The sequence below is a fragment of the Hippoglossus stenolepis genome, chromosome 16 (assembly GCF_022539355.2).
Source record: "Hippoglossus stenolepis isolate QCI-W04-F060 chromosome 16, HSTE1.2, whole genome shotgun sequence".
Taxonomy (NCBI): domain Eukaryota; kingdom Metazoa; phylum Chordata; class Actinopteri; order Pleuronectiformes; family Pleuronectidae; genus Hippoglossus; species Hippoglossus stenolepis.
The window spans coordinates 2,509,618-2,526,243 of record NC_061498.1 but is presented as its reverse complement, the minus strand read 5'-3'; the positions used below and the strand labels follow the sequence as shown (position 1 = coordinate 2,526,243).

General features: G+C 42.8%; 3 protein-coding genes and 1 non-coding gene across 6 annotated transcripts; 1 reads left to right on the top strand and 3 right to left on the bottom strand.

Moving 5' to 3' along the window:
• The first annotated feature begins 239 nt into the window (after positions 1-239).
• On the top strand, positions 240-3,713 carry s1pr5a (sphingosine-1-phosphate receptor 5a). The gene is made up of 2 exons (XM_035181430.2): positions 240-407; positions 1,109-3,713. Exon 2 carries the CDS (start codon positions 1,392-1,394, stop codon positions 2,562-2,564), a length of 1,173 nt encoding a protein of 390 aa, XP_035037321.1. The 5' UTR covers positions 240-407; positions 1,109-1,391; the 3' UTR covers positions 2,565-3,713.
• Positions 3,714-6,581: 2,868 nt separating this feature from the next.
• On the bottom strand, positions 6,582-9,195 carry spc24 (SPC24 component of NDC80 kinetochore complex). Of its 3 annotated transcripts, none has more exons than XM_035179654.2 (6): positions 9,132-9,195; positions 7,959-8,142; positions 7,658-7,802; positions 7,430-7,534; positions 6,913-6,989; positions 6,582-6,810 (listed from the first exon to the last, which is right to left on the bottom strand). In XM_035179654.2, exons 2-6 carry the CDS (start codon positions 8,122-8,124, stop codon positions 6,704-6,706), a joined length of 600 nt encoding a protein of 199 aa, XP_035035545.2. In that variant the 5' UTR covers positions 8,125-8,142; positions 9,132-9,195; the 3' UTR covers positions 6,582-6,703. The 3 variants fall into 3 exon arrangements, with proteins under 3 accessions (XP_035035545.2, XP_035035544.2, XP_047199677.1); XM_035179653.2 differs by lacking the exon at positions 9,132-9,195 and adding an exon at positions 8,801-9,112 and having other exon boundaries at positions 7,959-8,145; XM_047343721.1 differs by lacking the exon at positions 9,132-9,195 and adding an exon at positions 8,801-9,112.
• An 875-nt stretch (positions 9,196-10,070) lies between these two features.
• On the bottom strand, positions 10,071-16,237 carry kri1 (KRI1 homolog). Its single transcript, XM_035181420.2, has 18 exons — positions 16,034-16,237; positions 14,977-15,053; positions 14,760-14,862; positions 14,578-14,677; positions 14,250-14,304; positions 14,118-14,167; positions 13,938-14,040; positions 13,776-13,853; positions 13,577-13,683; positions 13,266-13,494; positions 12,975-13,145; positions 12,339-12,411; positions 12,002-12,111; positions 11,755-11,917; positions 11,550-11,680; positions 11,129-11,193; positions 10,952-11,047; positions 10,071-10,873 (listed from the first exon to the last, which is right to left on the bottom strand). Exons 1-18 carry the CDS (start codon positions 16,116-16,118, stop codon positions 10,384-10,386), a joined length of 2,286 nt encoding a protein of 761 aa, XP_035037311.2. The 5' UTR covers positions 16,119-16,237; the 3' UTR covers positions 10,071-10,383.
• LOC118124120 lies at positions 11,302-11,400 on the bottom strand. Its single transcript, XR_004698681.1, has one exon. It is a non-coding gene; the product is annotated as a Z30 small nucleolar RNA (small nucleolar RNA).
• Positions 16,238-16,626: the final 389 nt, after the last annotated feature.

Below are 16,626 nucleotides of genomic sequence, written 5' to 3'. Positions count from 1 at the left end.
CGGTTGGGAAAGACAGATTTCCAGCTAATCTGACAAACCTGATCAACAAGCCATGCAACGACCTGCTGCTGTAATTACTTCTGGAAGGATCAAGCACCTGAGGGCAAACTGATAAGGTGCAAATCTCAGTTTCTTCCACAGAAACAAAACAGAATCTCATAATCTGTCATGTAGCTGCAGTCCCTCCTGAGGGGGGGGGGGCACAGTGTTGAAGGGGTCATGCAGGAGAAGGAGGGAGAGAATCGTTGAAGGGCACAATCATTAAGGACCAACCCTCTGCGTGTCGAGTCCTGCCCTGCTCCACTCGCACATCACACTGCGGTGCGCGCGGATCCACGGAGCCTTGCGTCCTCCTCTCTCCTCCGCGGCTGTGAAGTGTCTCTCTGGATATTTACAAAGTTTTACAGGTGCGTGGTGAATGTTCTTTCTAACGTGTTGCTCCGATACGGTGCGGGACGTGGGTCGTGAAGTGAGGCTGTGCCGCTGAGAGATGTCACAGTGGTGCCAGGGGCGACTTTTACGCACGAGTATGGATAATTGTGATGTTAAACTTCATAGTCACATTCATTTACTGAAACATTTCTCGGTTTCCTATGAGCCATTATCTGTCTGGTTAAGCTTTATAATTCGTAATTCCCGGTTTGGATGCGCAATGCGTATTTACGCATAGTTACGCATGAATGAGAAGTAATAAACTGCGGGGGAATTTCTTGTTTTGAGTCTCAAGTGGCAGGAAAACACTAAAGTCAGTGGATTAAGGAAAATATTCGATTTAAACTTTGGCTCCGATTTTAAACTTTCCTCGTTTTACACTTAAAGTTTAAACTTAAGCTCAAGTTTAAACTTTCAGGCTTAAAAATGTTTCAGCTTTTTATTTTTCCTCGTAAAAGAAAAAACGTTATTTCTGGGAGTCGCCACTTCCCTTATCACAGGGGTCCCCCCCCCACCCCCCACCCCTCTTTATTCAAATTGATAAGATCGCAATTATGTGTTAATTACCTCTTTGCTCTCTGGCTGTTGGGGACCGTTGCTGCTTTTATTCAAATTCTCTGTTTCCTGGCGTGTTTGTTTCCTGCCACTAACTTTCTTCTCCTCTGGTTTTACGCAGACTGGCTCTCATCGCCTCCTAGTGCGCAGCCCGGGCATCGGAAAATGTGATTTTCTTTTTTTTTAAAAAGGAGGAGAATTCTCAAACCACAGGAAATCCTATTTTATAACTTCAAAAGGAACTTTCCCCCGCAACAGCTGTGTGAGTCTGTTTGTTAACTTTCACATCCAGAGAAGGAAGAAATAATGCACAACCTGAGGACTATATGAGAAACTGTCTGTGGATCTGATTTAAGGAACAAGAAAAGAACAATCAAGGCACTGACTTGTGGGAAATAATAAAAATGACAGATACGTCTGCGATGCCAGTGTCGCCCTCCTCAGGAAACCTGCTGAGGATGTTTCGTGAGTACCAGAGCAACTCTGTCATCTTAAATCACTACAACTACACGGGCAAACTGAATGAGAACAAGTACAAGGAGGGACTCAAACCAGAGACCATCGCTTTCCTGCTGGTGTGCCTGCTCATCGTGGTAGAAAACGCCGTGGTGCTAATCGCCATCTGGAAGAACAAGAAATTCCACGTGCCCATGTACTACCTACTGGGCAACTTGACCCTCTCCGACCTGCTCGCAGGTTTCACCTACATGGTGAACCTCATAGCATCAGGAGCCAACACGCTGAACATGACCCCGGTGCTGTGGTTCCTGAGGGAGGGGGGGGTGTTCATCATGCTGGCCGCCTCTGTCATCAGTCTGCTGGCCATCGCCATCGAGCGTCACGTCACCATGGTGAGGATGAAGCCGTACCAGGGGGACAAGCAGGGGCGCATGTTTGCCCTGATTGGGGCGAGCTGGGTGTTGTCCGTGTTCCTGGGGGTCCTGCCCGTCCTGGGCTGGAACTGCATGGGACAGCTGGACCAGTGCTCCACGGTCCTGCCGCTCTTCGCCAAAAGCTACATCCTCTTCTGCATCACCGTCTTCAGCGCCATCCTCATGTCCATCGTGGTGCTGTACGTCCGCATCTTCCGCATCGTCAAGTCCAACACTCAGCGCCTGGCTTCGGTTCCCCAGCGCAAGGGCCTCTACCGCAAGTCCCAGAAGTACATGGCGCTGCTGAAGACGGTCACCATCGTCCTGGGGGTCTTCATCGCATGTTGGCTGCCCCTCTTCATCTTCCTGCTGCTGGACTTCTGCTGTCCGGCCAAAAGCTGCGAGGTGCTCTTCAAGGCCGACTATTTCCTGGGCATCGCCATGTTCAACTCCCTCCTCAACCCCATCATCTACACGCTGACCAGCAAGGACATGAGGAAGGCCATCATCCGGCTGCTCTGCCGGCCCTGCCTCCTGACAAAGGACGGACAAGTGAAGAAGATCGGGATTCCTTTCCTGGAGTGCAGCACCAGTAAGACCGACGTGGCCTCTCACAGGCTGGAGGGGCTGGAGACGACAGTGTCCTCCGGTAACTTTACACCCTCAACGATCAAAGCCATTTACCCCAGGATGAGCAAGACATGACACACGGCTTTGCCCTGAGAGCAAATATTCAGACTAAGAACTGGGGCCACTAACATGTGCTGGGAAGGGCCGAAGTATTAAGTTGCACTGCATCACAGTTTCGGTTATTTTTTTGTCTTCACGAGGAAACATAAGCTCAACGTACGTGATAAATGTCCAAATTGGGAGAGAGAAATAACTTCTTAAACATTTTCTACGATAGAATGATCATGAAAAACACATTAACCTTGTGTGAAAAGCTAGTATTCAATTTGTCTCTTCAGACAAAACAGGGCCAGTACTTGTCAGAGGAAATTCCATCTGGCAAAATGTCATTTCCCCCCATGAAGTTACAGACTGCGTGTGGATAAATACAGCCCAGCACGCCGAACATCTGATAGTCGAGGGCCCAGAGCCCAGGAAGCAGGAGATTTATCCTTATCTCCGCTCCGCGTGCAGCGTATAATCACACGTTGTTACAAACACGGAGCCTCCACACCCAAACTCTGCAGCCAAAACCATGTAATTTCTACCATGTGAGTGTTGGTCAGCGTCGGTGCTGGGGAGAGGCCCCCCCCCCCCAACACCGACATCACAGGCTCCGTGGGCTGGGGACGCTTCTAAAGACGTCATATGGCGAGCTGGCTCTGGGTGGTTTGCAGCTCTGGAGGTCCCCCCCCTAACATATGTAGCGACACATGATGAATGAGTAAAAGCAATAAAAGCTGACAGTGGAGGTTTGTTGACGCCTTTTTTTGGGTTTAACAAACTACAATATTGCAGTTTCATGCTCCAGCTTGTGGAGGAGAAATACGAGTCTCCAGAGCTTTGTTGTTTGGGAGAAACTTCACCTCAGCAGGAAACGATGTGATTCACCTATTTCATAATATATCATAATCCAGAAAGACGAAACGGGAGGATAAAAATAATCTCGTCTTTCAGATCAGCGAGCGGCTGATTTCATTGTCTGGACTCTTTTCCTAATTATCCACCTGTATATAAATGTAAAGAAATTAAATATATTTTCACTGAGTTTTTTTTAGTACACATTGTAAATATCTTTACCTTTTGTCTGAGCTGCATTTTGTACTGTAAAAAAAAAAAAAAAATCATTTAAGTTATGTCAGTTTTATATGTGCACTGAATAAATATATGTGAATTGTGTTGAAATCCAGGTTTGTTATTTATATTTGTTTGTTTGTTATTTCTGAGAAAAGGGGGAATTTCTGAGTTTCACTTTTCTCACCGGACGACATCTTGTTTCGTTTCTCGCTGCAGAACAATAAATATAAACATTGTGATTATACTGTGCAGATGAAACTCATCATCTAATCTGCAGTAAAAATCTCTATGTGAATCATATTAAAAACATAAAGTCCTTGATCTCCACACATTGCAATAAAGTGACTCAATTCAATTTGTTATATTAACTTATTACATTTTTATTACCATATGCCTCAGTTTTAATAATCTATTTTTTCACTGAAATTAGTTGAACCACTTCATAGTCTGTCAACACAAGGATATGTATCAACTACTTTTGCTTATTTTACCATTTTCTATAACTTATAGTCAATGGTTAAACTAGTTTTTTACAAATTAGTTTGGATTTAATTGCAAATCAAATGCAGTCCAGTGACCCTGTGATAAATTATGAGTATATATTTATGAGGTTATTTTGGACTGATTCAACACAACTGTAGTTAAAAGGGAATTCAATGCAACACCAGAACTTCCTAAACAACAAGTTACGAATTCTAATGGAAATAATGAGTCATCTAAAATCCAAATGATGCTAATGGAATATTTAAACATTGCGTTTTAATTAAACAGTCCAAGCCTCAGTTGCAAAACAACAGCAGCCATGAGGTGCTTGGTGCTAAATGACAAACCCGCCGCCTCCTCGCGAACCACCTGTTAAACCACAGGATTTGACGCGCTGAGGAACCGATGAAGATGCAGAAACCTCGATGCCCTGTTTCTCGTGTGGAAACCACTCGTGGGTGTGTGGTTCCTACATGTGATGGTACGTGTGACTATGAGCCTCCCCGACACTCTCATCCTGCCCACCGTGCAGCGGCGCGCTGCACCGCGCTGCTCAGGAGGACGAGCGGGTTTCACTTCTCAGCAGAGGAGGCCTGCGGGCAAATCATGAGCAGATCAAATGATGTGCTGTGCATTGCAGAAATAGTCTGTGGGCATCATCCAGACACAGGTTTGTGTCACAGGATCTTTGTCTCATTACTGATAACTCACTGTACATGTCAGCTCCCTGCTATCATCCATTTCCACCATAGATGCTTACGGGCATCTATGGTGGAAATGTACTGGTTCAAGGTGGTTTGTAAACACACCAGTGGCAGATTTTAATCCTTGAAGTGTCAACCGATAATCAATCATATCAGTTTCGAACAGTAAAATGTCTCGAGTCTCTTCTTCTTCTTGTTGTGTGAACTACACTGATGATTAAGATCAACTAATCGACATTGTCGGAGCAAACTAGTTTCAGTTAGAGGAGTTGAGCGATGAGCTAAAAGTAAAGATTGAAAAAAAGACAGTTAACAACGAGCATGAAAGGCTGCAACAGCATGAACAACACAGGGCGATAAAACAATAACAATAACTGTAGAATGATTGAAACAGAATTTTCATCAATAGCAATAAAGCAGCAATAGATATCGATATATTGCTTTTGCCTTGTGAAGGTTCAGTGAGGATGTTTAAACACATTGTTGATTGACCTCAGATTAATAAAATGTTTTGTTGTTTGTCAAGTGTTTGTCATGAATATGAGTTTAAAACCACAACCTTCTCTCAGGAGCAATAATCAGTCTTTAAAGTTAAAATGAATAATAACCCAACATTTATCGTGATAATTATCGATATCGACTGATACGAACATTTTTATGTCACCAATATTTTTGAGCATATCCACCAGGCCTTTGTCAACAGTTGGAATAATTACTATAAAAAAAAGAAATCAATAAACGGCTGGAATAAAATAAAACATTTGATATGGCTGGATAAAAAAACCAATAAATAAATTAACCAAAACTAAATTTAAACAGTTTGTTATAAAGGAGATGGATAAACAGCTGAACTATAGGTGAGGAATATTCAGGTAAAATAGCAGATTAAACATGTTATAATAATAAACTTCTGCCTGTAGCAGAGAGAAAGTAAAGGTCGATGCAAACAAAACAAATATTGTAAATCAATCCATGTGTTTTCTGTTCCACTTCTGCTTTGAGGGTCTCGTGGGGCCGGAGCCAATCACCGCTCACATGGTTTATACAGCTAATGTTGTTATTAAGACATCCACATTAATATCATTAGTAGAGATCATTTAAATCATTAATAACACCGTTGGTACTTGACTGGTGATGTGGATGAACAGATAAAAATAAGGTTTCTTAAACAATCATCTGAGTAAAGCCCCATAAAACCCGTGTTGAGCTTTAAACAGCTTCTCTCTGTCTTCCCCAGTTCGTCTGGTTGTCAAGTGACACCAGTTTGGAGCTGGTCTCATCCGAGTGTGTGTTGCTCTGAGGAAACCACGTTGGCATTTAAACATTTTCACATGATCACACCTCAGCACTGAAAAGCTCTGCAGCGCCACCTAGTGACCGACCGGCACTCGGCCTCGTCTGAAAAACCACAGAACAGCAGGTTTCAACAATTACACTTAAGACTTTTAAAGACTATAAAGGGATGAAATTCACAGTCGGATATGAGGGAATATCAGAGTCGGAGAATTACTCACACTTTGCAAACAATTGAAGATAAGTTGAAGTAGCCAAGTAGAGAGCAACACTCGAAACAAGGAAACCACAGGGCGGAGACAGTTTCTATCTGTAACCTTCCCACAGACAAGCCGAGGGAACCAAGATGAATTCTGATTCGGCTCAGTTATCAGTTCCATGTTTGTAGATTTATTACAACGTGCTCATATCTGTATCATCGAGGAAGAACTACAACACGGAAACATAAAACAATATGAATCTACGAAGCTGAAACACATCAATAGAAACTACTAAACCATTTATCAGAAAGATTTAATCTTTTAAAACAATATACATGTTATACTGAAGATAAGAATACAACAAACACACAAACACATAAATATACACAAGGTGCCCGACTGCACCCCCGTCCTCCATCTACCACTTAGTGCTGACAAAGTCCCACAGCCGGTCGCTCACGTTACTCCGAGTCTGCACTGACGTGTCAATGCTGACGGGGGTTGCCAGGTCTGCACCGTAGTGAACTGCAACAGGAGACAACGCACAACGTGAAGCCGTTTTGTTAGACACAACACACACACAAGAGACTGTGAATACACACATGACCACACACAGTAGAACCATACCTCCTTTTAGCGTGTTGGGTGGTGCGTCGTATTCCCACTTGATCTTGGTTATCAGGTAGTACACCTGAGCCACATACCTGCAGTGGATGGAATATTAAAAATACATCAAACAATACTCAGCACTTGTGTGGATATCAGGTTAAACACTTGTTACTGGGGTAAATAACTTTCTGAACTTATGCTGAACTGCTAATCTGCTCAGACTTTCCATTTGTTCACTCTGGGTTTAAAACAGATGTTCTGACAAACGCAGGGAGAGTTGATCACATGAAATATATAAATATAATAAATAGATTTCACTTAATTTGATTTGATTCTTGACAGAATTTCCTCTTGATGCTTTTACTCTCTAATTCTATCACTGCAGCTCAGAATAACACGAGGAGACTGTGTCACTATAAACTCAAATAAAAACTAAAGCCTCTGATGTTTTTTTTATTAGAAAATGATCCACACTGTTAAATAATCCCCTTGATTATGAATGAACAATGAACATTACTTCTATCCTAATACTCACACTGCTGAGGGGATGACCTCTGTGGTGTCCTCGTCCACTTCGCTCTGAAGAGTCTCCAGCTGGTGGTCAGTGCTTCTCACGCTCTCCAGCTCTCCCTTCAGAAACCTGGACGAGGGTTAAGGACACTAACACAGAAAACTGCCAAATGCAGCCAGACGGGATTTAGAAAACACACTTTAAAAAGACTCTTTACATTCCAAACACAAGCACACAAAAACAAAAGGATACTGCAATTCCGAGTCGGTGATCTGGCTCTTGGCGATGCACTGCCTCAGCTGTTCCTCCAGACTCTGCAGCTCCCGGTCTCTGTGCTGCTTCTCCTCCTCCATGTCCAGCAGCCTCTGACTCACGCTCTCCTCGATCTGAGCCTCTTCTGTGGGTGAAGGACAGTGATAGACGGATGAGCAGACAAACAGATGAAGACAAGGGGGTAACAAGCTCACTGCTGCTGACATGAGGGGACACTGTCCTGGACACAACCATGACAGTGACACAGAAACAAGACGTCATCAAATGTCCGATTACTCGCCTTTTAAAATCTGCGTCACGATCTTCTTTGTAGCCACGTGCTGGTCGAACAGGGCCTGGTGTCCGGACTTCAGCCGCTTCAGTCTGTCGGACTGGCTGCTGCTGATGTACTCCAGCAACGTCTCGCCCATCTCCTCCAGGTCGTGGAACTTCTGAGCCTTCGCCATCGTGGGGAGACTGGGAAGCTAACGGGAGACATCGAAGGGGAGATGTTACATGTTTGTAAAAAAGTACAAAGTGGAGAAGATAGCAGTGAAAGATATGGTTAGAGATTAAAAAATGTCATTCAAGTCATACGGATAATTCTCACGATACATTTTAAATAAGTTTAAAGTCTAGTTTGTGGTTTTAAACTGTGTGTGAGGTGAGAATGACACCGGACAAACTGGATCCATTATGTGTTGAACCTCCTCACTGGGCTCACACAACACAGGAGCATGATATTAATGTACATTAATAAATAAGTGGTAGTAGAGTATATGTTTCAAAGTCCTTACAAAACAGGGATTCACCGTATAAATGTAAAAACAGAAAGCAAACACACACTTAAAAGAATAAAACAAACCAGATACATAAATCACTTGTTCAAATTGTTTTTAAACTGGTTTTTGAATTAATAGTTTTAAAGATTTAGGTCTTTCCACAACTTCATCTAAAAAATGAACAACACATTCAACTTCTGTCATATTACTGCTGATGAAAATAATAATACTACAGCTACTGGTTTAGTTTTATTATACAGTGAAATAACACTATTATAACAACATATTCCGGATATTATTGTTTACTGAACCAGTGAAGTATTAAAGGATTAACTTTATTATTCGTTATTCTAAAATGTACCTTTCTGTGTAGTTCTGGTTTTTGATGCTTCAGTTGAATCCACACGGAGATGAATGATAAAGTAAGTTAACGGTGAATTATTATTATTATTATTATTATTTAATATAGATCAGTCAGAGAACACGTTAGCATCGCTGTGTTTCTTTACGCTAACGACGATCAGAATAAACGTAACGTGCGGAGCTAACGTGAATTAAAACACATAACATGTAAGTTACTGTCTCATGTTTAACTTCATAACTGACTCTTTTCACCTAAAGACACGAAAACAACTTTTACACGAGAAATAAATCTGTTGTTGACAAAGTGAGAAAAGAACAGGACTAGTTACCGAGCAGCTACTTCCGGGATTCAAACGTCAGCCCGGTGCGCGCCTCTTTTCTGCTCTTCTTCTTCTTTGGTGGATTCCCAGCAGCCTCTGGCGTTACACCGCCCCCTGCTGCTTTGTACGGAAAGTGATCTAATCATTATATGCAGTCTATGGATCAAATGAGATCTAATGTGAGGTAATATGATCTATTGTTATGTAACGTGAAGTTTCCTCTTTTTCATATATTCAGTTTTCTTTTCCTCTTCAACTTGTATAACGGACGTCAGGACCTGACACATTCTATAACAGGCCTGGAGCTTATGACATTTTGGATTTTAAGGACTTTACTTTCAGGTCTGGTTTATTTATAAACGTAAATATATATGTGTTTTTTTAAACAACTGTTAACTCATGTCCTCTTTCGCTTCCGTCTTGTTTTCCTCTTTCCCTCTTGTGCTTTGTTCTTATGCATCAAAAGTTCACCTGTTTATTTCTTTATTTACAAGAGCTATTGTTTTGTTAATGTAGTTGTACTGAAATCTCAATAAAAGACACATTTTCCTAGAATTAAAGTTTATTCTAAAAACGTTTAAATATGTTAACTAAAATATAGGTTGGTATTTGAAACAAACTAATCATGCAACACATTTCCTGTCGTACTTGTCAGGTGGTACAACCAAGAAAATTTGTCTAAACTAAAATGTGAACCAAATTAATATATAAGAATGGTTGTGGTACTGAATGTATTTGTGTAATTATCTTTAAATGTACAATTGGACCCTTTAGATTGTGAATACGAAGCCAAAAGAAAGGAAAAATGAATTATTGTAAATTCAAAACAACCATAAAATAAAGTGTCGGGCAGAATACACACTCAAAGGAATAAATAATCTAAAGCACAAGGATTCTGTAGAAGCTCTAAACATCTTGTGTTTCAACACAACTCCACTGTAAACCACACAATGTTGGCAAGAACTCATTTTATTGCTTTCATCCATCAGGCTCACACCATGTAGCACAAGTATGTTTTTACCAATATACACCAGAAATCACAGTTCTCCATGTTTATTACAGATTCTGAAATCTCAATGTTCACAGCATGAAAGCAACAAGCTGAATTCCAGACTGGTCCCAGAACTTGTAGGAATTTTCTATTGTAAATGTTGTAGGTACAAATATTGTTGAAATCTAAAAAGGTCAATATGAAACAAAATGTATTGTATGTATTTAGCTGTTAAAGCATAAAAATGAGTGGGCTCAACAGGAGCTGCTATCACTCTTTGTTTTTCTGCTTCTCCATCTTCTCCCTTTCTTTCCGTCTTTGTCTGCCGAGCTGTTTGAAGTACAGTCTCTTGGGGTTCAGACCGTAAGCCTTCAGTCTCTGTCGACTGAACTCCCGGCCGCCTATCGTCAGCCCGGAGCGAGCGGCGAGGAGGCGTCCACCCGAGCGCTTTAACTTCTTCTTGGGCAAGTTTGGCTTCTCAGTCCTGTTTTTCACCTCGACGACTTTAACTGCCGCTTCGCCAGCAGCAGGCTGTGGTTCCTCTTCGGTCTTTTTCTTTGGCATCAGGAACGCTTCCTCCTCTTTTTCCTCCATGCCGTCCCCGCCCTCTCCAAGAGCCTGAGCAACTGTCTCATCAGTTGAGTCCATGGCTGGGCCTGCGTCACCGTTCTCTGCTGATGTACTTCGCTTCTCAGCGTTGTTTGGACGATCCCTCCTGTTCTTCCCCACCTTGGTTTTAGCCTCTGCCGACTCGTCTTTCCTGTAGATTAAATTCATATAATTATCACAGTAAAGGTGGATTCATTACTGATCAGTTTACAAATTGTGTTTTACTCACTCAGCATAAACGGAGCTCAGGATTTCTCTCTTCTTCTTCTCATTCTGGGCCTTGATCTTATAGTTTTTCAAATCACTTACCTCCTCCCGGTCAGTCCTGAAAGAATAGGATTCACGTGTGGTAAATGACACGAGGACAGAACAAGTGTAAAACTTGTAAGGACGGCAGCAGCAGTACCTGAACATGCAGGTCTTCTTCAGAGAGCACCACCGGTTCAGCTCCATGTCATTTGCATGTAAAATCTGAAGAAAGAACCACATTTATTCAATAGTACGGATCAATAATTTACATCTTTATGCAACAGAACTTTTAGAAACTATTTTTGCATCTTTATCTCATCAGTGTGAGTCCTGCTCAGAGAGAAGATTAAATGTGAGATCATTTCCTGGTCAGAGTTTCCCCGGAGGGAAGCAATACCAGTTCATTCACCTCATGACTCATCACTGCAGCATTCACCAACATCCAGTCACTCCACGTTATATTCATCTTTACCATAAAACAACCGACTGTTCACAAATCCCCAAATCACAACTCCAGAGCTGCTATAAGATTGGAAACACTTAGTGAACACTCAGTTATTTAGGTCCAGTGTTCTCACCTCCTCTGTGGAGAGACCGAAGTCGTTGGCGAGGACTTGTCTGTAGCGAAACCTGCACGGGAGGTCGTCTATAATGTCCTCGTAGTCCAGCTTGTAGTACTCATCCAGGTACTGCTCAAAGCTCTTCTCCTCTGAAACACAAGCAGCCTTCAGTTAGATAACAACCACAACACAGATTCTACGTGAGGAGACCCAGGACACTTACGAGGATCAAACACGGGCTTGTTCTGGGTGATGGCCTCGGCAAAGTGAGACTTCTTTCTCTTTTTGCCCATCGGTGGTAAATCCTCTTTCTTCATCTTCTTCCTCTCCTTTTTCTTCTTCTTCTTGGAGGCAGGCTGCTGACTCGGGTCGTAGTCTGCGTCCATCTATTGCAACAGGATGAACTGAGTGAGCGAGCCGAGCAGCGGAGGATGAAATGATGCCTTCAGGTAAAATGATACAAGACTCACAATGAAGTCTTGATCGTCGCAGTGTGGCCCAGAGGCATCATGTTGCTCTCCCTCTTCCCCGTAGACGTCCTCTTGTCCCTCTCCTGTCCACGTGTCCCAGTTCCAGTGCTCTGAACACACAAGACGCCACAGGTCAGACACATTCATACAATTACCTGTTCTAACGTTCTAGACTCAAAGCTACTCATATACAAATCTCTAGCTCCACCTTGAGGGAACTTGAGTCCTGATTCAGTTCAAATTGCAAACTGGCAGCAACAGGTTTCTGTCCACGCAAATAAAACCTGCACAGCTCAACAACGCTGCACAAACTAGTGTGAAGAAAACACAGGCCTACCTTCATCATCTTCATCATCAAACTGAGGCTTTTCTTCTTCTTCTCCTCCGTAATATTCATCTCCAAAGAATTTCTGCAAGGAAAAGGAGAATGGTTTAAAGTTGTTCTCTTGATCGGGAGCAGAGGAGCAGAGTGGTTACTGGGAGCAGAGTGGTTACTGGCAGCAGTGGGTTTTAAAGACTGAAGCTCTGACTCAGGAGGCAGCTGCACATGTTTTCAGTCCAATTAACCAAACACAAATCACCTGTGTGAGCTGGGTAGCACGCACCTGGGTTTAATTACTCCCATGATGCATCTGTGCCCCCTCAGAGGGGGTCATCTGAGCGGGGGAGGGATCAGACCACAGACATTTACATGGACGCCAATATTCTGATGTAAACCAGATTGAGACACCGTCATGTAAACAGCACTTTTAAATTACCCTAAACCTGAATTAGGTCATAATCGGAATCAGCAATAAAGTGGAGTATTCTGACCTTAGTGGCTTCATGTAATTTTAATGTGTGAAAAACACACTGAGACGTCTAATTAGTCAATAAATACACTCGTGAGCTGGGGAATGAGTTGATCTGCACTTTGCCCTGGAAATGGACGGGAGTCTTAACGAGGGGCTGTTAATGATGTGTGTCCACCCACCTGCATGAGCTGGTCGTGCTGCTGTGGGTTGAAGTCTCCCTCCAGGTCCACCTGACTGAAGGCCAGCTGCTCGTTGCCCGTCAGCTCCTGAAGCTTCTTCAGCTTCTCCATAATCTCGTTGCGCTTCAAGTTCTTCAGCTGCTTCAGCTGCTCCTGCTTCTGCTCTTTTTCCTGAGAGAGTTGAGAGACAGAGGTTGACGAACGTCCGGGGGCAGATTATCATTTATTGCTAAGAAGCAGAGAGAGCAAAGGTTTATATTTAGAGATCAGGAGCTTGATTGGATGAGAGACCTTGTCCTTTCTTTCTTTCACTTCATCCCTTTTTTGTTTTCTGCGCTCGTCTTTGGAGCGCACGGAGGTGGCGATGGTTCGGGGGTAGGTCTTGATCTGCGTAGCGTCAGGCTCTTCGAAGCGGAAGTTGTAGCTTTTCTCAAAGTCCTCCTGCCGCTGCAAGAAGGTCTCCCCTTCCTCTTCAGAATCACTCGGATCATCCTGGACCACCTCGTCGTAAGTTGGGATCCTGAACATACCAGGAGAATTTATATATACACCTTCAATTCACGGCCCAAGAACACAAACCTAACATCCAGACGGAGACGTACCGGTCATCATCGTCTCCTTCCATGTAGCCCTTGTTCAGGACGTAGTCTCTCAGGAAGCACTCCTTCTCATCCAGCTCCGGGTCATTCCAGTAGTCCCTCAGGTATTTCTGTCCCAACACAAACCAGCGATTAAATGTTTCGATGTTCCAACAGGATTTCTTTCACTTTCTCTCTCTCTCGTCTAAACGCAGACACTCACCATGTCCTTCACCTCTTCTGGACCGTCCAACTCACCCTGACCTTTCAGCCAATCCACGTAATCGGCCTCTTCTTTATCCTACAAACAGATACGAACAAGTTCAACCTGAGCTCTGATGCTTTTGTATTATTTCAAGAGGAGCAGCAGGTCCCAGCGTCTGACCTTCTCCTCCTGTGATTTGATCCTCCTCGTCAGCAGCTGGGCTCTTTCGTCCTCCTCAACGACCTCCTCCTCCTCGTCACTGTCCTGGATGAACTTCCGGAAGCTGACGAGAGGTTTAGGTTTCTGTAAGTAGCCTGTGAGTGATACTGCAGCACAGTTTCTAGATGGTTTGAGTCTCACCTTTCCTTCAGCTGCTTCTGCTCTTGAATGTAGCTCGGAGAGGCGGCTCTCTGTCGAGGAAAAACCACGTTTAAAATATGTGACGCACACGAGGATCAAGAGGCAGCAAAATGACCGTATAGGTTTCACTACCTCTCTTCTCATGGCGGCCTCCTCATCATCGCTGTCGTCCTCATCTTCATATTTTCTGCAAAACAATACGATTTCTTGTTTTAGAAGTTTATCAATATATTGTTTTTCAAGACGTAAATCAGAAAGCAGGGTAAATGTCCATTAACGTATCCAAGTCTCCTGAACATCGACACAGATCAGAGGGATTTCCTACGATTAAAAAGTTGCTGTAACTCCTGAAGATCGGAGCCAGAATTTGTTACTGAGGATTTTAGCCCAGTTAGGACCGACATCACAGTTGCTCAAGTTGAGGTTCTGACGAACACTGTAAACGATGGAGCTCGCTCACCCTTCTCTTTCCAGTATGACTTTACGCTCGTAGTCCTTCAGATACATGGGCTTCGCTGCTTTCTGTGAAGCCGAGGGCTTCTCGTCACCGGTGGACGCTCCTGAAACCAAGAGATTGTCTCATCATCTCTTCACATCATCACAAGTCTAAATGTGAAGGCAACACCGCTGATGGTCCATCACCTTCTGAGTAGAACGTGGCATCTTTCTCGTAGATCTTCGGATCTTTCTTCTTCAGCAGTGACAACGTTCTGTAAAAGTCTCTTTCGACTGCAGGGTCCAGCTCCTGAGGGGGGGAGGGAGAGAGAGAGAGAGAGGGCGGGGGGGTAGATAACAGTCAGAAAACCTCAGTGAGAAAGTTTTATCTACAAACAGAGAGGGAGGAGGAATGGATACCGACCACTTCACTGTCATCGGAGCTGGACTCAGACGTCTCCGAGTCACTGCCATCCGCTCGGTCTCCGTATCGATCCTTCACTGCAAAACACAGAAAGATGACATCAAATAACAAGAAGTTTTATTCTTTCTCTCTTCCTTCTTTGCTGAATCTGCATTTGTTTTTCCTTTTACCTTATTTCGTTATAGAAATGTGGACTTTTAATTCAACATACTTGACAAACAGTAAAAATAAACAACCTGTTAAATAAATACACATCACAGCCGCAGTTTTGTGCCAGAAAACAATTGTTTGCTGGAAACTCTTAAAAGTACATGTTTGAGTAAAGAACAAATAATCACATTCATGGTCAAAGACGTGTTTAGAGCGTATATAAGGTACGACAATAAGACTACGCTGTTATAGACAATAACATTGTTTCCTATGTGTGCAGCTAAAGTTTAATGTTTAATATCCTTTTTATATTTGGAGGCTGGACAGGAATCTACAGGGATTATGAGATAAGATAAGATGATCCTTTACTGGTCCCACAGCTGGGAGATTTGATTGATTTAAAAATGCAATATGACTGCAAGAGGATAGGAAAAATATAAGACAATGGCACATGTAATAGCATTATTCACTATTAGTATCACTTATTTTAAATGTCAACACAAACTCAGACACATTCAGTTGATGATCACACGTGAATATTTGAGCAGCTGAGATCAGTTTGGGTTTTTAAAAATCTAAAACAAGAGGAAAACAAATCCCAGTTTAACCCACTGACTGATGGGAGAGCGGAACTGGGACCACTCACTCTGAATTATATTTGAATGTGTTTGATCTAATGCTGGATTTGTTTACTAATGTCTATGTTTGTTATTGTTTCTTTAACTTTAAGTTAACGACAAGTTAATTAAATCCCAGCTACAAACTCCGCCATGTTTACATCCATCACATCATCCTCGTGTTCGTTCATTTCCTGTTTATTAACAAACACACAAGAGATAAACAACTTAGCTAGCGCCGCTCCCCCACGCTGCTACGTTAGCTTCCCGGTTAGCATCGTCACACTCACGTCGCTGGAGTTCTTCCCTCTGTCGGTATTTATCGTAGTTCTGCGCAAACCGCGGGTTGATCTTCAGCTCCGACTTCCCCGACATGTTCGAATCCCGGCGGGGAGAGAAACCCACGTGAAGCTGAAACGCGACGAGCTAACGACGAGCAGCCATGTCAGCTGCAGGAAACACACGTGTGAGGGGGGAACACACGTGGCTTCCGGTGCAACAGGCGGAGGGTGTTACACACGTTGACCTGTAGAGGGCGCTGTCGTGACAGTTTCACCTCCTTTTAGAGAAATAATTAAAATTCTAGGAAATGTTGTTTAATTTGATTTCATGTGAAAAATATTTTCCACATTTTCTTTTAATAAGTAATAACAGGGAACTAAGTCATTCTCAAATCACGTTGTGCCTATAATAAAGATTGACAAAGACAATATACAAATATAGAAAATAATCAACTTTATAATACAAATAAAATACATTTCTTAAAATACATTTTTAACACAATGCGACGTAGGAGAGAATAAATGTTTTGAATATTAAAGCTTCACATCCAAAGATCCAAACTGTTTGTCTATAGTTGCTTTTAAAAGTTTTGTATATCATC